At 42.5% G+C, this 25038-nt stretch overlaps 1 protein-coding gene across 2 annotated transcripts in view; it reads right to left on the bottom strand.

Moving 5' to 3' along the window:
- The window catches only part of WWTR1 (WW domain containing transcription regulator 1), a 144975-nt gene that overhangs the window by 11433 nt on the left and 108504 nt on the right, over window positions 1-25038 (bottom strand). For both annotated transcript variants that reach the window (XM_052638765.1, XM_052638757.1), the window contains exon 4: window positions 19483-19685. In XM_052638765.1, coding sequence (XP_052494725.1) covers window positions 19483-19685 — 203 coding nt within the window. The remainder of the gene's footprint in view (window positions 1-19482; window positions 19686-25038) is intronic.

Genomic DNA, 25038 nt, shown 5'->3' with positions numbered 1-25038 from the left:
TTCTCCAACCATTCTGAATAAATGTGGAGTTTACCTCTAAACGGCTATCCTTTTAAACATACAATTTGAAGAGATTGCTCCATTTCTTTACATGTGATGCAATTTTATCACCATATTTCTTAAGAATACTAGGTAAATTTGCAATTTCCAGATGGTCTGAATTTAAACCTAATAAGAATCATTTCTGGAACTTCATTGAATAAATATATATATATATACAATATATATGAATTATTATTATGGACTTCCTTGGTGGCTCAGATAGTAAAGCATCTGGCTACAGTGCAGGAGACCTGGGTTCATTCCCTGGGTCGGGAAGATCCCCTGGAGAAGGAAATGGCACCCCACTCCAGTATTCTTGCCTGGAAAATCCCATGGACGAAAGAGCCTGGTAGGCTACAGTCCATGGGGTCGCAAAGAGTCGGACACGACTGAGCGACATTCTTTCATAATAATATGAATTATTATTATAGAAATATAAAAAATAATACAGTTTTACTATTTTAAGCTTCCCTGTTCATTTAAGTTACTCCTGGGATAGTTCTAATAGAGTATTTATTTTAAAAGAATGCTTGTGAGTGGCTAAATATATAAATGAAATTCAAAAGGACTATTTATAATAAGCATCACTACGAGCAAAGCTAGTGGAGGTGAAGAGTTCCACTTGAGCTATTTCAAATCCTGAAAGATGATGCTGTGAAAGTGCTGCATTCAATATGCCAGCAAATTTGGAAAACTCAGCAGTGGCCACAGGACTGGAAAAGGTCAGTTTTCATTCCAATCCCAAAGAAAGGCAATGCCAAAGAATGCTCAACCTACCCCACAACTGCACTCATCTCACAAGCTAGTAACGTAATGCTCAAAATTCTCCAAGCCAGGCTTCAGCAATACATGAACCATGAACTTCCTGATGTTCAAGCTGGTTTTAGAAAAGGCAGAGGAACCAGAGATCAAATTGCCAACATCTACTGGATCATGGAAAAAGCAAGAGAGTTCCAGAAAAACATCTATTTCTGCTTTATTGACTATGCCAAAGCCTTTCACTGTGTGGATCACAATAAACTGTGGAAAATTCTGAAAGAGATGGGAATACCAGACCACCTGACTTGCCTCTTGAGAAACCTATATGCAGGTCAGGAAGCAACAGTTAGAACTGGACATGGAACAACAGACTGGTTCCAAATAGGAAAAGGAGTATGTCAAGACTGCATATTGTCACCCTGCTTATTTAACTTCTATGCAGAGTACATCATGAGAAACGCTGGGCTGGAAGAAGCACAAGCTGGAATCAAGACTGCCGAGAGAAATATCAATAACCTCAGATATGCAGATGACACCACCTTTATGGCAGAAAATGAAGAGGAACTAAAAAGCCTCTTGATGAAAGTGAAAGAGAAGAGTGAAAAAGTTGGCTTAAAGCTCAACATTCAGAAAACGAAGATCATGGCATCTTGTCCCATCACTTTGTGGGAAATAGATAGGGAAACAGTGGAAACAGTGTCAGACTTTATTTTGGGGGGCTCCAAAATCATTGAAAATGGTGATTGCAGCCATGAAATTAAAAGACACTTACTCCTTGGAAGGAATGTTATGACCAACCTAGATAGCATATTCAAAAGCAGAGACATTACTTTGCCCACAAAGGTCCATCTAGTCAAGGCTATGGTTTTTCCAGTGGTCATGTGGACTGTGAAGAAAGCTGAGTGCCAAAGAATTGATGCTTTTGAACTGTGGTGTTGGAGAAGACTCTTGAGAGTCCCTTGGACTGCAAGGAGATCCAACCAGTCCATCCTAAAGGAGATCAGTCCTGGGTGTTCATTGGAAGGACTGATGCTGAAGCTGAAACTCCAATATGTTGGCCACCTCATGCGAAGAGTTGACTCATTGGAAAAGACTTTGATGCAGGGAGGGATTGGGGGCAGGAGGAGAAGGGGATGACAGAGGATGAGATGGCTGGATGGCATCACCGACTTGATGCACAAGAGTTTGGGTAAACTCCGGGAGCTGTTGATGGACCGGGAGGCCTGGCATGCTGAGATTCATGGGGTTGCAAAGAGTCGGACACGACTGAGTGACTGAACTGAACTAATTTATAACACCCAAAGCTGGATGAATTTTTACTATATTGGTGGAAACGTTTAATGGTGCCATTTCACTTCTCCTCCCTCTATTTTAAATGAAAGATACCTGAAGTTCCATTCCTCCACATCCATATTTTCCAAATGATTCAATACTTTGAGGATTTGACCCCCATTACTATAAGAGGCAATGCTTTGTTCTGCCTCTAGGGGGCTCACGATATCATTTTCACCTTCAAATAACTAACAAATAAGAGACTACGGATAATGTGTTGAATATACCTGAAAACCAGCTCCGAAATATAAATTAGGCCAGTCTGAGATAGAAAGTTTTTCGGGGTGGGAGGATGATGCAACACTTTCTTCGAGATTATTATGAAGTGTAGTGAAGTCACTCAGTTGTGTCCGACTCTTTGCAACCCCATGGACTATAGCCTACCAAGATCTTCTGTCCATGGGATTTTCCAGGCAATAGTACTGGAGTGGACTGCCATTTCCTTCTCCAGAGAATCTTCCTGACTCAGGAATCGAGCCCGGGTCTCCCGCATTGTAGACAGATGGCTTTACTGTCTGAGCCACCAGGGAAGTCCATTATTAAGATTATTATGGGACCATTCTTAAGTCACAGCAGCCACTGTGAAGGCGATGTTGGCCCCTGGCTCTAAAGCCACATGCTCCCTATCCACAGTGGTCCACAAAGCCTGCCTGACATCACTCATGTCTCCTCCTTTGTCTGGGACATGTCCCCCCTCACTCCCTCATTCCCTTCCCACTGCTCCTCCCACTTTTGGCCTCTGTTCCAGCTGTTTCTTCTGCTTGGAACACACTGCTCAGATCTTCCCAAAGTTCATTCCCTCACTGATGTCTGTCTCAACAGATGCAATCTCTTCAGAGATTACATTATTAAATGTTCTTCATGGCAACTGACATATTTACTGTCTGTCCTTCTCTTTAGAGTGTAAGCTCCAGAGGAAAGAGATCTTATTTATCATGTTCACTTCTGTGTCCCCACTGTGTATAACAACCCAGACATACTAGGTACTTGATAAATATTCACTCAGTGAAGAAATGAAAATACCGCTGGAATTCAAATGGAAATATTTTCAATTATAATTAATAATAAAAGAAAAAATTAACTAAGAACAGTCAGTTCTCACCCCCAACCACAAATATGAGTAAAACAATAGTCTATTTATACATCCCAACTAGCCAGGCTCATATGCCATCCTAGTGAAATGATCCTATTGTGTTTTTCCTGCTCCCAACACAGAAGGTGAGCAGAAGGGCAGAGTCGTCAGGAACAGCATCTGGGGCCAGATGCTTGGGTCTGAACCCTGGCCATGCCATCTCCCAGCCAGTTATTTAATATTTTTGTTCCTGATATGTAAACTGGGGATAATAATAGAATCCGCCCAATAGGAAAGCTGTGGTGATAAATGAGGTAATTCACTGTGCATAGAGCAGTGCTGGCATACAAGATCATTTAATAAGTGTTAACTAAATATTATTCTCACTGGCACCTCATGTTCTGTATTCCAATCCCAACAAAACTAAAGTAAAAATAAACCATCTTAAAAGTCACACTACAACATGGAACTAATCCACTCTGAGTGGTTTGACACTTTTTCCTGATCAGCTTTCACCTTGGAAGATTAAACCAAGTGTGAAATTCATCATGAGTCAGCAAGGTTAAAAAATATAGTTTAAAAAAAAAAAAACAAGGACAGGTTTGTAAACCTTTTTATATAACATAAAATTAAATTTTAATGGAATTGGACAAAAATGAGAAGCTTCATTTCATTCAATTATATTTTATATAAGATATATAATTATATATTTAATAATATATTGCATATTTAGAATTTTTAAAGGTCTAGTCTCTTTTTGAATGAAAATAAGTTTCCTATTTCTGTTCATAAATTGAAGAAGAGCAGTACAAAATCTAAGGCTTGGAAATAAAAGAACTAACCTCACTGACATGTCCTCATCCTGACATGTCTTCATCCAAACAAGGGAGGATTTTTACTTAAAAAAAAAAACAAAACTAAACTAAATTTAGGTATAAAATTAAGCCCTAGATCCAGTGTGATTTTAGCTGCCACATGACATCCCCTTCCCTCACATGGGCAGAAAAGAAAGGCGAACACCTGACTTTAGTTTGACTAAGATGTGGAGTTGAGACTGACGGAACAGCTGAGGCAAAGGCTGAAGATGGGGCACTGGACTAAGTGAATTGACGTGCAAATGGGGCAGCTGAACAAGGCTGGTCTAGGATGTGACTCAGACCTCCAACTCAGAGCTGGCGGTGCAGCTGCCCTAACCCCGTGCTCCCTCCTCACCTCCCCCAGTCCAAGCATGATAACAGAAGCTAAGCTGGAAGCACATCTGAGCCTTTGGTTTGTCTCTCACCTCCTACCTCCACTCCAGGTCAGCAAGTCTATTAACAGATCCCCTCCCAGTGTCCCTTCCACTGCCACCCACTTGTCCTCCCAAACAAGTCTACAGTTTCCTGGACTTGTCAGTACTTTGGGTCCCTCTTCATCAGGCCATTTCTCCTCCACCTTTAGAGGTTCTGTTCCACTGCCTTTCTCCCAGAATGCCTTTCCTGATGACTACAGCAAGCCACCCCCTGGCCCTTTCCCAGCCCTGAAGTCCAAAATAACATGTCCATCTGGGGTCTAAAACTTCACGTCTCACAAGTACATTCCTCACCTGGCCCTAGAGCAGCTCTTCCTGCTAACTTCAAGTTTTTTCTTAATGCCATCACCACCTCGCCTACTTCCAAATCTCAGCCAACTGTCTCCCAAAGACCCCATAAAGACTAATTCATTTGCACCTGTATTTATTAAAAAAAAAAAAAAATACTATGGAGAGGACTTCCCTGGTGTCTCAGTGGTAAAGAATCCGCCTGCCAATGCAGGAGACATGGGTTCAATCCCTGGTCCAGGAAGATCCTACATGCCTCCAAGCAACTAAGCCCAAGCAGCACAACTACCGAGCCTGTGCTTTAGAGCCCAGGAGCTGTAATAACTGAGCACACATGCCACAAATACTGAAGCCTACATGCCCTAGAGCCCATCTGCAACAAAAGAAGCTACAGCAATGAGAAGCTTTCACACCACAACTAGAAAATAGCCCCCACTCGTCGCAACTAGAGAAAAGCCTGAGCAGCGATGAAGACCCAGTGCAGCCAAAAATAATAAATAAAAGTTATTTTTAAAAAATACTATTGAGACCATCAGAGGCCAGGCACCTCAGCAGCAGGCACACAGCAATGAAAAAATACAGACAGTACCCTGCTTGGTGAGGATTCTAGAGGGGAAACAGGCTACAACAAAAAATAATGGAGAAGGGCCATGCCTAGTAGGGTCTCTCTCCCTGACATCTACATGCTCCAAACCTTCTTTCCAACTCAAGTAGTTAGCACTGCTTCCATTTCTACTGCATTCATGGATCTACCAACCTCCACGTGCAAGACTGCATCCAGGTCTCTGTTCTACACTGTCATGATTTTTACATAGAGTGATCAAAGGAGAAAATTCAACGTGGGAAGAGGTCAGGGTATTATGTCTATGAAGAAGCAAGTGAAAGTGAAGTTGCTCAGTCGTGTCTGACTCTTTGTAACCCCACAGACTGTAGAGCCCACCAGGCTCCTCTCTGTCCATGGGATTTCCCAGGCAAGAATACTGGAGTGGGTTCCTCCTCCAGGGGACCTTCCTGAGCCAGGGATCAAACCTGCATGTCCCGCACTGCAGGCAGATTCTTCACCATCTGAGCCACCAAGAAAGTCCCATGAAGAAGCAAGGGGACTGTTTAAAAGAGATGCTGAGTGGCAACTGTGGCTCTCAAGCTATTAATGGACTGTCACATGGAAGAAGGAAGATTCCCTCTATCCCAGATTGGAGCCACATCTGATGTAGTCCATTCATTGGTAGGACTGGCTGCTTCTCAATTCTCTGGGCTACTGGCCACTGGAATTTTCAAACACTTGTTGAGGCGTAAATGCTACTGGACATGACCTGGGCTTGGCATAGGAAAAAAAAAAAAGTGTTCTTGGAATCAAAATGATGAAAGCTTAAATCCTAACTCAGCTACTCCTTAGATATAACATCTTGGACTACAACTTTTTTTTTCAGTTTGTTAATCTGGAAAAAAAATGACTTTTAAGATTTATCCTGCTGGCTGGTTATAAAGATTAAAAAGCATATTTATCAAGAACCTGGCACAGGGAGGCAGCTAATAAAATGAGCTACTGATGGTGCTAAATGTTTTAGGATACAAAGATATTAGCTAATACTTGCATATCACTTACAACTTGTGAAGCACTGTCCTAAGTGTGTTAACATACTATTTCGTTTCATCCTCGACAGCCCAGCTCTCTCCATTTTATAGATGAGGACACTGAGGCGCAGACAGGCTAAGCAACTTTCCCAGGATCTGGCCCCAGAGTCCATTCTCACAGCCACTACACAGTCAGCGGCAGAGAGAGGAAAGCCAAGGACTGAGGTTGGCAGACCTCAAGACCTCAAACTGTCAGCCCTTTCACCTACTAGCTGCGGGACTTGGGTGCATTATCTCATTTCTCTGAGCCTGCTTTCACAGTTAGAACATGGAAATACCAGTCGCTGCCTTCTTCAGGTTGTGTTTGTGTGCTTAGTTGTCCAGTTGTGTCTCTGCAACCCCATGGACTATAGCCCGCCAGGATCCTCTGTCCATGGAGATTCTCCAGGCAAGAATACTGCAGTGGGTTGTCAAGCCCTCCTCCAGGGGATCTTCCCAACCCAGGTCTCCCGCATTGTGGGCAGATTTTTTAAGGTCTGAGCCACCAGGGGAGTCCAAGAATACTGGAGTGGATAGCCTATCCCTTATCCAAAGTATTTTCTGAACCCAGGAATCGAACCTGGGTCTCCTGCATTGCAGGCAGATTCTTTACCAGCTGAGCTACCAGGGAAGCCCCTCCTTCAGGCAGTTTAGAGGATTTAACAAAGGGTCCTGTTTCACTTCCTGAACACACTTTCTCTCTCTGAATTGGAAGAGATTGAACTGGCCTCTCTGATCCGTTTCAATGTATATGGGTGGAGCTAGTGTCCCAGGAATTCACAAGCACAGCCAGCAGTTACAAGTTAAGATGTTAAAGGCCTGTTTTCAGAAAGATCTGGAAAGCTGCCCCTGGTAACCCCACCCCTACCCTCCTCCACCACAACTTTTTTTTTTTCTCTACATCCAAGCTGGGGGTGGAGAAGGCAATGGCACCCTACTCCAGTACTCATGCCTGGAAAATCCCATGGACGGGGAGCCTGGTAGGCTGCAGTCCATGGGGTCGCTAAGAGTCAGACACGACTGAGCGACTTCACTTTCACTTTTCACTTTCATGCATTGGAGAAGGAAATGGCAACTCACTCCAGAGTTCTTGCCTGGAGAATCCCAAGGCCGGGGGAGCCTGGTGGGCTGCCGTCTATGGGGTCGCACAGAGTTGGACACAACTGAAGAGACTTAGGAGCAGCAGCAGCAGCAGCAGCAGCAAGCTGGGGGTGTAAAGACTGGTACAAAATAAAGGCCTGAGAATCTCCTTCAGAGTTTGTGGTCTTCCATCTAGCTTCCTGAAGCGAATAATTATATATATGTGGGTTTAAAAGTGCCCTCTCCGAGGGGCTGGGGATTGGGATGGTGTTTAAAATAGCTGGAGGGGTTAGTGGGTGAAAGACAAATGCTGATTCATAAGAGGAAGATGCCCCTGGAAGAGATCTTGTATCCTCCTCTCCCTCCAACTCCCCACTGGCCTACCGCCTGCCCGTGGAATAAATCAACAGAGGAAGTGAGAGGGTAAACAGCAGTTGAAAGCACCCTGTAGCCCTGTCCGTCCTGGGTGAAGGGAGTGTCTCTTGCCAGCCAGCCAGCTCTGGCCCTCGCGGGAATGTACTTCAAAGGCAAAGGAAGACAATAACTTCTTCTGAGGGTGATCTGTTTGATTTAAGTGTGTGTGGCCAGGGATACTACAAAAATGGAAGATTGGATTGTTTTAATTATAAGGGGTGGAGTGAGTAGAAACAAAAAAAGAAAAGAAAGACAATATTTTGAAATCCTAACCTTAAAAAAATTATTCTGGTGCAGAGAAGTCGCTCTCGCTGCCAAAACCCTGAGGGACTTCAGGGGCAGAATGCCAAATTATTGACCTTCTTTATAGGGGGGAAAAAAAACCCATGCCCATGTAAATTTCTTTTTAACTCTGTGCCAAGGGATTCTAGAACTTCATTGTCACATTTCCTGGAGCCTCTCTTTGGAAATACCTCATCACACAGGCTCAGCTGCCAGACCCAGGCTGTCACTAGGAAAGAATATTCAAAATTCTGACACTTTGGGAAAGACATTTGTTGAGTCCCTAATTATTAACCACGGCCTTCTTGATGCTCTTTAATTCAAGATGTATATAACAGTTTTGTGTTGTTCCATAATCTCTGTTATCCTTTAGAATCACATTAAGGGAAACATTATAATTTAGATATTCTCCTCTTCACTTAAAAAAAAAATAGCTGAGTGGATTTCAAGATGGAGTATTTCTTTATACCTCAGAGATCTTATCAAGATCAGAAATATGAAGCTGCTTTTCCTTTGTTCAAACTTGGTGAACCTCCATTTTAAAAAATGTGTTTGTACTACTCAGCCTTAAAAAAACAAAATTTTGCCATCTGCAGCAACCTGGGTGGACTCGGAGGGCACTGTGCCAAGTGAAATAAATTCAGACAGAGAAAGACAATGTGCAATATCACTTATATGTGGAATTAAAAATTACAAGAAACTAGCAAATATAACAGATATAGAGAACAAACCAGTGGTTACCAGTGCGGGAGTTGGGGATAATACATGGGTGGGAGAGAGGGAGATACACACTATTGGGTATAAGATAAGCTAAAAGGATGTACTGTACAACATGGACAATATGGCCAATGCCATGTAACGAAATGAAAAGGAAAGTTTAAAAATTATCTAAAAAATTTCAAGAACCTATAATGGAAAATAACCTGAAAAAAGAATATATGCGTGCTCAGTCGCTTCAGTTGTGTCCGACTCTGCGACCCCATCAACTGTAGCCTTCCAGACTCCTCTGTCCATGGGATTCCCCAGGCAAGAATACTGAAGTGGGTTGTTATGCCCTCCTCCAGGGGAACTTCCCCACCCAGGGGTCGAAATGCTTTCTCATGCCAATTCAAATTGGTTGACCAATTTAACTAATGATTAAGAATGCTCAGTATTTTCCATTTTTGGCTTTTTCCATCACTCTCAAATTCTGATAAAGCTTTCCCAGGATTTCAGCCATACAGCATGTATGGCTCTAGGCAAACATTCCCTATATCACAGAGATGATATACATACATACACACATATATGTTACTGAAACACTTTGCTGTACACCTATAACAAACACAACACTGTAAATCAACTATATTTCAATAAAGTTTTTTAATTGTATAAACATTTAAAAATAAATAAAAATTTTAAATGTGTTTGATTTTATAACATCTTTCAACAGTGTCCTTTTTAAAGGAATTAGTAATTTTTTTAGAAAATGAATTATTTCCAGGACCTGTAGGCAAATAGAACACTGACAGCAGTTAGAATGGAAACTCTATGAAGGTAAAGAACAAGCCTATTAGTTCACTGCTGTGCATTCAGGGCCTAGAACATGTTGAACAAATGAGTGAATGAATGAATGTACACAGCCAGGCTACTCTAGTGGGATCCATGGGTGGACAACATGACCACTGATGTTCCTGGTCAACCCTGAAAACTAATTCCCTGAAATGCTTTTCTAAAAGGAATCATAGCCCCATGTGCTGAAGGCATGACTCCATGAAGCTGCCACTATTTATGCTATGATATGACACTTTTTAACCTCTCTAAATAGTTGTTCTTCACATGACAAACAACAGACCTCAGAGCCTTCCCTGGACCAGCCTTGCTCACAGCCGGGTGTGTCTCTCCCCAGGGCCCTCAGTCAGGAATGGCTGAAAGAGGCCGGCCAGCTGGCCCGCCAGACCCAATAGTGGCTGTCAAGCCCCACAGAAATCTGTGAGACCTGCCAAAGAATTCCGAGGCCTCCCGCCCAAGCCCTCTCCCCTGGTCCCCGTTGTCCTGGCAATCAGAGGCCAAGCTGAGTCAGCATTTTTGTCTGACAAGCTGCTTTCTCCTGTCCACTGAGCCCCAATTAAGTAAAGGATGGGGGTGAAAGCCGTGCTGAGTCTGCCTGAGAATAATAACGGTTTCTCAACAACACAGAGGGAGCTAAGGCTTCCCTACTTAAGATTCTTCCAGGCCCTGGGGGCTGACAGGAAGTCCTCCAGTCAGAAATCGTCTTTGAGCCAGAAAGACCCCAAGCTTCACATTTGAATGAATAAAACAATGGAATACTCTACTCAGATAAAGCCTAGAGTCTGTTTTCATCTCAAGGAATTGTTCTTTCAGAGGGACAAATAGGGACTGAGAAGCTTGTTTCTCAATTTCTGACCAGTTACTCAAATTTTCCATTTCACTGGGTAAAGCTGTAAACATGCCCTTTATGATACTGAGCAAATATTGTGTTGGTTTTTAAGCTGTAACAGCAGAATAGTCTATAGTCTTGTGGGCATGTGTGGTTCATGGTTTTTTAAAATTTATGTCCAGCCTTGCTATAGAAAGGATTCCAGGCAACCTAAAATAGATAGGTCCAAACTCAAAGCACCACTTCCATGGCTGATACAGAACAAATAGATTACTTCTCAAAACACATTGAGAAAAGAGGCAACACACTGTAGTATAATATACTACCAGTTTTGTTTTAAACTAAATATATATATATTTTAAAAGATACATACAAAGACTGGAAAGAAATCACCAACATCTTCACAGCTCTCTTGAGGTAAAAGAATAGGTGACGATTATGTTCCTTTTCTGTTTTGATTATTTTAAATATTTTCTACCTGTCTTTTCTGTGCAATAATTTTACTTCATTACTATTTTTATTTACATATAGTCATGGTCACACTACATGACGGCGAACTTCCAGATGTTCAAGCTGGTTTTAGAAAAGGCAGAGGAACCAGAGATCAAATTGCCAACATCCGCTGGATCCTGGAAAAACCAAGAGAGTTCCAGAAAAACATCTATTTCTGCTTTATTGACTATGCCAAAGCCTTTGACTGTGTGGATCACAATAAGCTGTGGAAAATTCTGAAAGAGATGGGAATACCAGACCACCTGACTTGCCTCTTGAGAAACCTGTATGCAGGTCAGGAAGCAACAGTTAGAACTGGACATGGAACAACAGACTGGTTCCAAATAGGAAAAGGAGTATGTCAAGACTGCATATTGTCACCCTGCTTATTTAACTTCTATGCAGAGTACATCATGAGAAACACTGGGCTGGAAGAAGCACAAGCTGGAATCAAGACTGCTGAGAGAAATATCAATAACCTCAGATATGCAGATGACACCACCCTTATGGCAGAAAGTGAAGAGGAACTAAAAAGCCTCTTGATGACAGTGAAAGAGAAGAGTGAAAAAGTTGGCTTAAAGCTCAACATTCAGAAAATGAAGATCATGGCATCCGGTCCCATCACTTCATGGGAAATAGATGGGGAAACAGTGGAAACAGTGTCAGACTTTATTTTGGGGGGCTCCAAAATCACTGCAGATGATGACTGCAGCCATGAAATTAAAAGACATTTACTCCTTGGAAGAAAAGTTATGACCAACCTAGACAGCATATTCAAAAGCAGAGACATTACTTTGCCAACAAAGGTCTGTCTAGTCAAGGTTATGGTTATTCCAGTGGTCATGTGTGGATGTGAGAGTTGGATTGTGAAGAAAGCCGAGTGCCGAAGAATTGATGCTTTTGAACTGTGATGTTGGAGAAGACTCCTGAGAGTCCCTTGGACTGCAAGGAGATCCAACCAGTCCATTCTAAGGGAGATCAGCCCTGGGATTTCTTTGGAAGGAATGGTGCTAAAGCTGAAACTCCAGTACTTTGGCCACCTCATGTGAAGAGTTGACTCATAGGAAAAGACTCTGATGCTGGGAGGGATTGGGGGCAGGAGGAAAAGGGGACGACAGAGGATGAGATGGCTGGATGGCATCACTGACTCGATGGACGTGAGTCTGAGTGAACTCCAGGAGTTGGTGATGGACAGGGAGGCCTGGCGTGCTGCTATTCATGGGGTCGCAAATAGTCAGACACGACTGAGCGACTGAACTGAACTGAACTGACTGATGGTCACACTTTGTGAAATTGTACGGTTCTGAGTTTTGACAAGTACCTAATACAGCTGTGAAACAGCTACCCCAACTAAGACAGAGAACTGTGTTCTCACTCCCCAAATCCCCGAGTGCCTCTCCTTTGCAGGGAGCCCCTCCTTCACCCCTAACTCTGACACTCTTCTGCTGTCTCTATAGCTCTGCCTTTCCCAGAATGTCATATAAATGGAATCATACATTATAAGGTCTTCTTCTTTTCCCCTTCTTACAGTTTTCCCACCTCCAGAGCACAGCACCCTCAGCAGAGTGGTTTTCCAGAAGCTGAGATTTGCCCTGGGGTTGAAGGTCAGGGAGAAAAAGTAATGAGACAGAACCACTTGGGTTTGTTTGTTTTGGCTGCCTGGCATGTGGGATCCTACTTCCCTGACCAGGGACAGAACTTGTACCCCCTGCCTTGGAAGCGCAGCATCTTCACCACTGGACCACCAGGAAAATCTCTGAAGTCTGTTGAGTCTGGATTGTTTTCAATTAGCAAAATGCTTTCTCTTATGTCAGTCAGACAAAAACAACAAAAACAACTACTACTAGTTATAATTTAATGAAAAGATAGCAAGAAGCACATCGTCCAGCTGAGATTTTTTTGTTTTGTTTCTGGTCATGTGGCTTGTGGGATCTTAGTTCCCAGGCCAGGGATTGAAGCTGGGACCTCAGCAGTGAGAACTCAGAATCCTAACCACCGGACCACCAGGGAATTCCTGAGAATTGCTTTCTTTTCCAGGGTTGCTATTACTTTGATGAACCTGAAACCGCTTCACCAGCAAAAAATAAAACTCTCATTATCACAGACAATGGAGAATGTCTTTCACGAAAAGTCATTCTCCATAAGGTCTGTGAGAGACACTGAAAGCAGAGAAAGTTTCCTAATAAGGCCACGTTCTGCAGACCTGGCTGGGATCCCTTTGGGCCCGTTGGCACCCCTGCCCTGGGAGCACCTGCCATGTTTCGAGATAATTCTTCAGTTATCAGATACAAGCAATTCAACTGTGCTGCTACAGCAGCCAATGTTAATGCGTAGGAATCAATTTGAACAAAACTCTCCTACTTAAAAAGATTGCTAATCAGGGGAGATACCAAACCTCACCAGCCCTTTGATCCTAATTCTGTAGTTATCCAACAACTTGCTAGCCTGTGGGGACTGAAAAGGAAGGCAAAAAGCACATTATGCTCCTTTCCCAGAACTCTGGGCTCAGGTGATCTGGTCTCTGCTCCAGTCATGAAAGTCAAAGATGGCAGCCACTGGAACCCCACAAAGTAGGGAACGGTTTGAATTCATCCTTCTGGCCACCAATTCAGATTAGTCATTTTGTCTCCAGTGATAAAATGTAAGTTATCTGAAGGCAGCCGTGTCTCATTTATCTTTGTATTATTTTGCACTATGCAAATATTGAGTGAATAAACAGACAAGACAAAAAAAGGAATCAGAAAATAATTTTCCATCCTGAAATAATGGAAGTTCACTTCAGATCTGTAATCAGACTTTCCTCAAATTCATTGTGTTAATATCTTCCACATGATTTCAGTTGGCATCAAAAGGTATACGTCAAATTGTGGAAGAAGGACCAAGGAATTGTTTTCTCTGCAGACTACATGTCTAGAGGAACAACGGCAAGAAAGCAGAAAGAAGAAGAAGGAAAAATAAAACAATATTTACGCAGTATATAAGGAGCTTCCAGGGGACTTCACTGGCAGTACAGTGGTTAAGACTCTGCGCTTGAAATGCAGGTGGCATAGGTTCGATCCCTGGTCAGGGAACTAAGATCTCACATGCCGAGAAGCCACTAAGACTGTACAGCACAGTAAAAGATCCTATGTGCTGCAACAAAGACCCAAAGGAGCCAAAAAGAAATAAATAAATAGTTTTTAAAAAAATACAGAGTAGTGATAATTTCCCAAGAATTAGGGAATAAATTCATTCTACTTATTAAAATGTACCAAAACCCTTTCCTACCTAGAGATGAAGGATAGGAAGGGGCTTCTCTACCAGAAATTCTCCTGTGAGAGGAAGGTCAAGGCCTGCCTGCAGGGCAAGGGCTCTGATAGGACAAGCTAGACAGCCAGGGCCCTCGTGCAAACTTCAGGGGGACCAGGCAAATTACCAGGCTGCACAAATGGTAAAGAACCTGTCTGCCGGTGCAGGAGACATAAGGGATGTGGGTTGGATAACTGGGTCAGGAAGATCCCCTGGAGGAGGGCATGGCAACCCACTCCAGTATTCTTGCCTGGAGAATTGCATGGACAGAGGAGCCTGGCAGGCTACAGTCCATGGGATCTCACAGAGTCGGACACGACTGAAGCAACTTACCATGCAGGGGAATGACTAAGTGCCCAGAGAGCAAAGGATATTCAGGCAGTTGTTGACTATGAAGAACGGGGAGTGGGACAGAAAGAACAAATGGAACTGACAATCTTCAGAGCTCTTCAGGGCCAAAGTGCCTCTACCTTCCTACCAGATGCTAGAAGGCAGCCAAACAGGTGAGCCAGGTATCACTTTTACTTCCAGTCCATTAAGTTCAAATAGTGATGCTTAAGAGCAAAGCAACAAAAGAAAGAAGTAAAACAAAACAAAAAACTACACACCAAGATGATACACATAATCCACACCTGAACAATCAGATATCTTGGCAAACGCCCCAGAAAACCGTCATCACTCTAACACCATTTATTTTACGGTCTTAAATAATATCTTTGACCCTGAGAAGCAAGCTAATTCTGGATGGAGGAAAACTTCTTCCACTGCTTAAAAAAGTCTCTATAGACCTTTCTTCCTGTTCAGTTCAGTTCAGTCACTCAGTTGTGTCTGACTCTTTGCAACCCCATGAATCGCAGCACGCCAGGCCTCCCTGTCCATCACCAACTCCTGGAGTTCACTCAGACTCACGTCCATCGGATCAGTGATACCATCTAGCCATCTCATCCTCTGTCGTCCCCTTTTCCTCCTGCCCCCAATCCCTCCCAGCATCGGAGTCTTTTCCAATGAGTCAACTCTTCGCATGAGGTGGCCAAAGTATTGGAGTTTCAACTTCAGCATCATTCCCTCCAAAGAAATCCCAGGGCTGTTCTCCTTCAGAATGGATTGGTTGGATCTCCTTGCAGTCCAAGGGACTCTCAAGAGTCTTCTCTAACACCACAGTTCGAAAGCATCAATTCTTCAGCGCTCAGCTTTCTTCACAGTCCAACTCTCACATCCATACATGACCACTGGAAAAACCATAGCCTTGACTAGATGGACCTTTGTTGCAAAGTAATGTCTCTGCTTTTCAATATGCTATCTAGGTTGGTCATAACTTTTCTTCCAAGGAGTAAGTGTCCTTTAATTTCATGGCTGCAGTCACCATCTGCAGTGATTTTGGAGCCCCCAAAAATAAAGTCTGACACTGTTTCCACCGTTTCCCCATCTATTTCCACCGTTTCCCCATCTATTTCCCATGAAGTGATGGGACCGGATACCATGATCTTCGTTTTCTGAATGTTGAGCTTTAAGCCAACTGTTTCACTGTCCTCTTTCACTTTCATCAAGAGGCTTTTTAGTTCCTCTTCACTTTCTGCCATAAGGCTGGTGTCATCTCCATAATAAAGATGAGAAGACATCAGAACCACCCATTCCATTTTCTCCTCCTCCATATGTGTGTGCTTGCACGTTCAAAGCTAACTATGTGAACCTCTGTGAGCAAATCTGAACAGTATTTCTCCCCGTGGTCCTGTACAGGGGAAATGACACTGTGATGAAGCAAAATACTCTGAGTTCCACAGCCTCTAGGGATCAGCATTTAAGGAACTTGGTTGGTATTTCTGTAATACAAACCATCAATACTAACGTTCTGGTTCAAAGGCACCTAAGGTTGGCATAAGGGAAACAATCTGGGGCACTTTCCTCCACCCCTTTTCAGAAATGCTTTCTGTGGGAAAGGAGGAGGTGGGGTAAGAGAAAGAGAAACAGAGCAAGGCAGAAACTGAGAAGCAAGCCATTCTTTGCAGGATAGTCATAGCTTTGTGGGGGGAAAAACCATTAAAATCTATAAATGCTACTCTACTGCTATTTAATTTACTCTATATTATAAAATAGATATATTATTCCAAGTAGAATCATTATCCAAAGACAGAAAACCATAATACAATCATTTCCTGCTAAGAAACATGATAGTGTATATCTAAAAACAGTATAAACAACTGTTACCCTGAAATAACTATGAAAATTCAGACATAAATCCTCAGGGTGAAAAAGCATAATAATGGTCATATTACAAAGTTGTATTCCTCAAATTTAGAGGATAGTTCAACAGAACAACAAAGCACAATTTATATTCACTTCCCGCATTTTCAAAGACTGCCTAAGGAATTCTTTTAATTCATCATGGTTTTTAAACTTCACACAGTGTAATTGTTAGTCACTCAGTCATGTCTGACTCTTTGCAACCCCATGGACTGTAGCCTGTGAGGCTTCTCTGTCCATAGAATTCTCCAGGCAAGAAGACTGGAGTGGGTAGCCATTCCCTTCTCCAAGGGATCTTTCCAACCCAGGGATTGAACCCAGGTCTCCTGCATTGTAGGCAGATTCTTTACCATCAGAGCCACAAGGGAAGCCACCTCACACAGTATAAAGTATCAAACAGTACAGATACTTTGTATTTTAGAATTTATTTGATGAAAGAAATTCATTATTTACCTATGGCAGTAAGTGTATATTTTTGAAAGTATCAAATATAATAGTACCAAAGGGAAAAAATAGTGTTTAATATCCCTAGCCCCCTGCAAAAAAGCTTTCCGGAACAGTCAAAACTACTCATTTCCTTAAACATGGAAAGGAAGCTACCCATGTACCCTGCTTCATGTGAGTCATAAGGCAAAGTCTGAAGAATTAGAACAATAAACTGAAGCCTTCCTCCCCAAAATGCAGCCAGCAAAACTGATGAGGCCAGAAAACCTGTGCTACATTAGTTGAGCAGCACAGAAGAGAATTCTGCTCTTGCACAGACCAAGCCATTTCTGCAGGGAAAAGGCTATGGCCTCCTTCAAGGACTTTCATTTATTTTTTGAAGGGAAGCACTGAGCCTGACTCACTGAGGACACACCCTCTTTGGACGGACGGACTGCATGAATACACGAACGAGTGGAGGATGCCACAGAGGCGGCTATTTAAAGCCCAGGCAGTTTTGCAGACCCCTCTATCAGAGTCCACAGGCAAAGCACTTTGCTTTCTCAAGCCCCCTCAATTTTCTCTTTTCTTCATGCTTCATGGCAGATCAAAGACAGTTACAGATTCACTGTCATTTCCTCCATGGAACACTCTCTGTTATCTGCTCTAATTTGGGGTGGGAAGGGGAGCAGGGATTAGAGGAGGAAGGTGCGCACTGTGACTGCTTTGATCAAGAGAATATGAAAGAAGTGATTCTGTGGCAGTTTCTAGAGCCAGACCCTAATACACTGGCAGCTTTCAATTCCTATCTCTTAGAACATTCTCTCAGGGAGACCCAAGCTGCTATTGCAAATAGAATAGTTCCACTGCTCTAAGATTGCCAAGCTAGAGATGCCATGGGCAAATACTTCAAGTTTTAGTCCCAACTAAGCCCAGACTTTCAGCAACCTCACCATGAGGCCACACACTTAAGTAAACCCACCTTGGACCCTCCAAGTCAACCCATCCACCAGCTGAATACCACTAAACGGCTTACTCTTTGGAAGGAAAGTTATGACCAACCTAGACAGCATATTCAAAAGCAGAGATATTACTTTGCCAACAAAGGTCAGTCTAGTCAAGGCTATGGTTTTTCCAGTAGTCACGTATGGATGTGAAGAAAGCTGAGCACCAAAGAATTGATGCTTTTGAACTGTGGTGCTGGAGAAGACTCTTGAGAGTCCCTCGGACTGCAAGGAGGTCCAACCAGTCCATCCTAAAGGAAATCAGTCCTGGGTGTTCATTGGAAGGACTGATGCTAAAGCTGAAGCTCCAGTACTTTGGCCACCTCATGCGAAGAGTTGACTCATAGGAAAAGACTCTGATGCTGGGAGGGATTGGGGGCAGGAGGAAAAGGGGACGACAGAGGATGAGATGGCTGGATGGCATCACTGACTCAATGGACATGAGTTTGAGTAAACTCCGGGAGTTGGTGATGAACAGGGAGGCCTGGCGTGCTGCGATTCATGAGGTCAGAAAGAGTCGGACATGACTGAGCGACTGAACTGAACCAAACCGAACCGAAGTGACTTCAGTCTACAGTATGTATAGAAGAAGAAGAGTCCAGCTGAGCCCTGCCTCAACTCCTGACCACAAAATTGTGTGATATAATAAAAAGGCTATTTGGTGGGAAGGGGGAAGGATGGGAAGAAGGGATGGTTAGGGAGTTTGGGATGGACATGCATACCCTGCTATATTTAAAATAGGTAACCAACAAAGACCTACTGTATAGCGCAGGGAACTAGTCTCAATGTTATGTGGCAGCCTGGATAAGGGGGAGTTTAGGCGTGAATAGATATATGTGTCATGTATGGCTGAGTCCCTTTGCTGTCCATCTGAAACTCACAACGTTGTTGATCACCTATATGCCAATATACAATAAAAACTTTTAAAAATTAAATAAATAAAATGGTTATTCTTTTAAGCCACTAGGTTTTGTGATAAAAAGTAACTGGTACATACTCTTTCTCTCCTTCTAGTGACGAGTAGTGAAAGCCAAAGGTAGCCATGCGTATTAGCATGTACATTAGCATGCGTACAGCTAGTCTGTATGCTCACAGATTTGACTCTCAAGATAGTGCAAGTAGAAAACGGAAGTCTGGAGCAGGGTTTTGGGCCTTTAATGCTTCTGGAGGTGAAGTGAAGTTGCTCATTTCATTCTGACTCTTTGCGACCCCATGAACTGCAGCCCACCAGGCTCCTCCATCCATGGGATTTTCCAGGCAAGAGTACTGGAGTGGGTTGCCATTTCCTTCTCCAGGGGATCTTCCCGACCTAGGGATTGAACCCAGGTCTCCCGCATTGTAGCCAGACGCTTTTACCGTCTGAGCCACCAGGGAAGTCCAATGCCTCTGGAGAAAGATTTATTTTACTCTGATGGCAAGTGGCTACCTACCTAGTAGCCTTGACCACGAAGCCTCCACCAGGTACCACCGAAGGCCATACCTGCCTCATGAGCTCCTCCTGGCGCATCCTAATCCTCTCTCTCTCCATCTGGATCCTCTGAAGCCGAAGCTTCTGCTGCTGCTGCTGTTGGGTGGTCAGTGCATTGGGCATACTCATGAGCCCCGCTGATGGGTTCTGAGGGGGATGGTTCTGCTGGCTCAGGGAACTGGGTGCCATCTGCTGCTGGTGTTGGTGATTCATCACTATGGAGAGAAGAACAGGGAGATGAGTGACCAGGACCACAGCACCTTATCAAAAAGAGACCATCAGAATGCTGTGGACTTTAGATTCCTGAGATTCCCTCCCAAGTACTTTGCTGCTTATCATTACTGTTTAGGTAATCATTACCTTAATTCAATTCACAGAGACTCAGATACTGGCCCCTCTCCTGACCCACCTAGTCTTAGCTCTTGCGCCCTGTTAAAAGTCTGATTTCACACCTTGCCTGTGTCTAGGGTACATTTCAATCCTTAAATAGAACATAGTGGTCATAAGCAAATTCCACAAAGGTTACCACAACATGAAAGCTAATTTCACCAGGACATCTGGGTGTGTGTGCCTGTCCTCAGTCAACCTGCATGTTTATGGCAGAGCTAAGGAGGGCATGCGATCATTGACAGTGGTGAGTGTGAAACAATATTTAGAACAGGTGGGCGAATTAACAGGTAAAACACAGCACCTAGATCAGGGGTCTACACAAAAGCAGGACCCCATTCATGCTTTGTTAAAAGAGGACGCCCCAAAGACATTATTAGTGAGAAATTATGAGTGAATGATTAGAGAACATTTAGTGAGAATTATTAGTGAGAAAGAAATTATATAAAAGATGCTAACCATGTTTGTGACTGGATAAAGGCATAGAAGTGTTTTCAACTTTTTAAGGATTTTCTATTTGTCTGTATTTACCAATATTAAAAATTTAGCATACAGTACTTCACGTTACAAAACACTTTTAAATAGTTTAATAAATTATATTAGTGTTCCCTCCCCCCAAAAAATGCATCTTAAAAAGTGCTAGTTTTTCTCAAGACAGTTTACCTATCAAATTTGCTTAACTTCTACTGCGTAATATCCTACAATAAAGAAAACCATGTTTTCCAGTCTATTTGCTCCTAAGTCAGGGCCAAAAGCAACAATGTGTAACTTTATATACTTACTTCATTTCTGAGAAAAAAAAAATGTAATTTGTGCTATATTTTACATCAGTACCTTTAAAGATAAAATTATTGGCATATTTTACTTAAAGTTCAGAGTGAAATATTTCAGATCTTCAGTTTGATACAGATATTACATGGGAATATTTTATAACCAAACTTTCTTAGGTGAATTTTAAAACACACACACACATACACACTGAAAAAAAAGTACCAGGGAACCCTCCTACACTGTTGGTGGGAATATAAGTTGGTATAACCGCTATGTAGAACAGTACAGAAGTTCCTTAAAAGCTAAAAATAGAACTACCATATCATCCAACAATCCCACTCCTGGGCATATATCTGGAGAAAACCATAACTTGAAAAGATACATGAACCCCAACGTTCACTGCAGCACTATTTACAATAGCCAAGACATGGAAGCCACCTGAATGTCCATCAACAGAGGAATGGATAAACCAGATATGGTACATATATAAACGGAATATCACTCAGCCATGAAAACGAACAAAATATATTTACAAAACAGAAACAGATTCACAGACCTAGAAAACAAACTTATGGCTACCAAAGAGAAAACACAATGGGGGGAGGGATAAATTAGGAATTGGGGATTAACATACACACACTATATAAAATAGACAATCAGCAAGGGCCTACTGTGTAGCACAGGGAACTCTACTCAGTACTACATAATGACCAACATGGGAAAAGAATCTAAAACAGAATGAACACAAGTACATGTATAACTGAATCACTATGCTGTACACTAACACAACGTTGTAAACCAACTACACTTCCATAAAATGTTTAAAAAGAAAGGAAGACAAAACAAAGTACCACCACTTAAGATTTTCTGTAGACCTGGCTTCCTTAAGGAAGAATTAGCTTCTTGACAGGAAGTTCCTCTGGATAGGAGTAGAGGTGGGATAAAAATCTCTTTTTTGAAATTTACTGCTAACTCACTCAGCTCTTTATTGCATTCCCACTGTGTGCTGGATGCTGGGTTTGTAGCTGGATAAACAGCTCTTGCCTTCACAGGAACTAACAGGCTATTGCAAGGAACGTGTGAAGAAATAAGATGGGGTTTTACGCTTGTCTGTGAAAATTAAAATGAAAGTTCCTCAGTTGTGTCCGACTCTTGGCAACCCCAGGGACTGTAGCCAGCCAGGCCCCTCTGTCCATGGAATTCTCCAGGCCAAAATACTGGAGTGGATAACCGTTCCCTTCTCCAGCGGATCTTCCCAACCCAGGGATCGAACTTGGGTCTCCTGCATTGCAGGTGGATTTTTAAGCATCTGAGCCACCAGGGAAGCTTGTCGGTAGAGCACTAAAATGTTAGGCTTTGTAAAGATTCCTGGAGAACATCTAGTTCAGCTTTTTATTTTGTGAAAGCCAGGGAAGCAAGGGGTGTGCTCTGCTTAGAAACAGGTACCACTGGAGCCAAAGCTGAACTCCTGACACTCTGTCCACCTGCCCTTTCAACTGTCCTTCACCACCCTCTGTCACACCTGAGACCAAAGTCCAGGAACAATCAGTGAAACCCCCCTACACACAATTTGCCTTCAATGGACCACAATGAAAGGCCACGTAAACAGCAGGCCCTCAAAACAGGCTCCTGGGCCCAAAGGTTGCTCAGGTTACAAGTAGGAAGGCCTGAAGGAGGGTTTGGACAGGCTGACAACTCTGCCTATTCACAGAGAAGTCGCTCAAGACAAGGTAAGATTCTGGAGTATTCTGCAAAAATAGTTTGGGTTTCATTCCTGAATCAACTCCACCGCCAAGAACTCTCACCTCCTGGCACAGAAGGAAACTCGGTAAATGATGGGATGAATGAATGAAACCAGCTGGGCATTCCTTATGTTCTTAGTCCAAGAACAGAAAAAAAGCATCGTTGTGACTGATGCCAAAATAACTGAAATAAGTAGTTCATTTCTACAGCTTGGAGCATAATTACAATCTCTATTTGAAGGCCTAGGTGGGAGGGTCAGGGATTGGGCACATACTGTGTCATAGGGAAAAATTTTCTTAAAATAAAGATTCAAGTAAGACAAAGTCCAGATACTCAGAAGGGTTTAATTCATAAGACCTCTTTCAGGCCAGAAGAAGGAAGCTTAGATAGAAAAATAGTGATTACCTCCAGGCAGAGTTGTTTCTGAACCTTCCGTAAAAGTATGTTCCTATTTATCTGATGTAACTACCACAGGAAAAAGAAGCCCAATTGTGTCTATAAGAGGAATGTGTAAATTAAATATTTCCAATATCACAAATCCCTAGGTTAGGAAAAAGAGGCTTGAACATGTTAAATTTTTGTTAGTAGTTCAGAGGTTTTTTGGTTGTTTTTTTTTTTTTTGGCCACTCCATGTGGTATGCAGGATCTTAGTTCCCTGACTAGAGATTGAACCCTTGCTCCCTGCAGTGGAAGTATAGTCTTACCCACTGGACTGCCAGATAAATCCCCGGAGGTTAATTTTTATAACTCAGATCCCTTGAAAAGTATTAAAACTGACTCAGGTCTGGTACTTACTGACATGCCAAGTCAACTGGATCAGAACTATCTTCCATGACTTGGGAAGCCAGCCCTGTCATTGTGTTCATCCAGACACTGGGAGTCAGGTTTTACTGATGTCTGTATTCTTATCTGGGGGGAGTTTAAGACTGGGTGGAGATCGCTTCTAAAAACCACACCTTTGCTAGCCTCTAAAACACCAGCCCTTACAGGGACCATCTACAGGGAGGCATGGTGGACATGCTGCTTTCTTCCATTTAATTTAGATTTGACCATTTAGACTAAACATCTCCAGTTATTAACTGTAAAGACTGGAAGAGAATAGAACTTAGCCAATGGCTTTGTCTTCAAAATAAATCACACTCACCAACAGAGAAGTCTGTATGAGAAAATTCATCGTGATATTGTCCATAACAGTCCACCAATAAGAGATCATGATTCATTCAGAGGAAGGCTATGTAACTATTCCAAAGAATAAAGAAACTCTGTAGTTACTTCTATGAAACAATCTCTAAGAAGCAATTTTCAGAAGGGGGAAAAAATCCAAGGAATAGGATGTATGTAAGAGCATAGTAGTTGTAATTAGAAAAATAGGGGTGGGATGGGGTGCATATTATACATAAAACAGTAAATTTCTCAAGAAAAATACACAGCAGTAGGTGCCTCTGGAGAGGAAACTGGGTGTCAGGGCTGGGAAGAGGTCTTCCTTTTCCCCTTCTGTACTGTTTGAAGTTTTCCTGTGTGTATTACTTATGTAAAATATACAAATGCAAAAATAAAAAACAGAAAACAAAAGCATGGTCATGGAGGCATCAAATATGCCAAATATTTTCTTGGTGGAATGAAAGGAGGTAAACCCCAAATTATTTGAAAAACAACAAAGAAGGCGTAAAATATAGTCAAGATCCTCAAAACTAAGAGCCTGCCTGGAGCAACTTTTCCATGTAGAGATGAGGAAGCAATACCCAGAGAAACAGTGAACTGGGAGAAGGTCATAAAATAGTCATGGCCTAGAAGCCAGGTGTCCTGACTCACTCCACGTGCCCAAGGTTTACCCTGTTGCTCTGCTCCCTGTAGTTGTTTCATTTCAGAGGGTTACTTACTGAACCTTTTATTAGGTTGACTCTTGTGAACTTTACCGATGGTTGAGGTTCTTTAAAACCACTGCTTTCGTAGCTACTCAGAGACAAAGAGGGGCAGAATTTCAAGACAGAGATAAACAGAGAGGAAGTCCTTGGGAGAATACAGAAGGAAAACATCTAGATTTGCAACAAACGAAATACTTCTTGGGATAATATCCCATAACACTTTACGGAAAGAATAGTTTAGTTTAAGAAAAGAAAAAAAAAAAGTACAGTATCTCAAATGCAGTGAAAGTGATAATTGCTTAGTCATGTCCGACTCTTTGCGGCCCCATGGACTGTATATATCGTACCAGGGATTTTCCAGGCAAGAATACTGGAGTGGGTTGCCATTTCCTTCTCCAGGAGATCTTCCCAAACCAGGGATTGAACCCGGGTCTCCCATACTGTAGGCTGACGCTTTACCATCTAAGCCACCAGGGAAGTCCCCTCAAATGCAGTATCTGAGGCCAAACCAGTTAAGGACAGACAACCATTTAATGCCTTAAAAATGCTAAAGACCTAGTCAGTTCTAGACTTTTGCCAGCCCCCACAGAAGGAATAACCCAAACAGAAGTGTTCTCCGTTTAAGCAGGAATCATTAAAACTAAAGCAGAGACTTCTCTTTTTTTCCCTTCCCAGAGAGTCAGAATTTAAATTCAAATTCACATTTATCTTTTTCACTGTTTTCATCTCCTTTTCCCTTTTGTTTTTCCTTCTTCAATAATTGACTTTCTCTTGAGTGTTTGGCCATCAAACATAACCACAC

Source organism: Budorcas taxicolor, chromosome 1 (assembly GCF_023091745.1).
Source record: "Budorcas taxicolor isolate Tak-1 chromosome 1, Takin1.1, whole genome shotgun sequence".
Lineage (NCBI taxonomy): Eukaryota > Metazoa > Chordata > Mammalia > Artiodactyla > Bovidae > Budorcas > Budorcas taxicolor.
The sequence above is the reverse complement of the archived record's forward strand: the minus strand, read 5'-3'. Positions and strand labels throughout refer to the sequence as shown.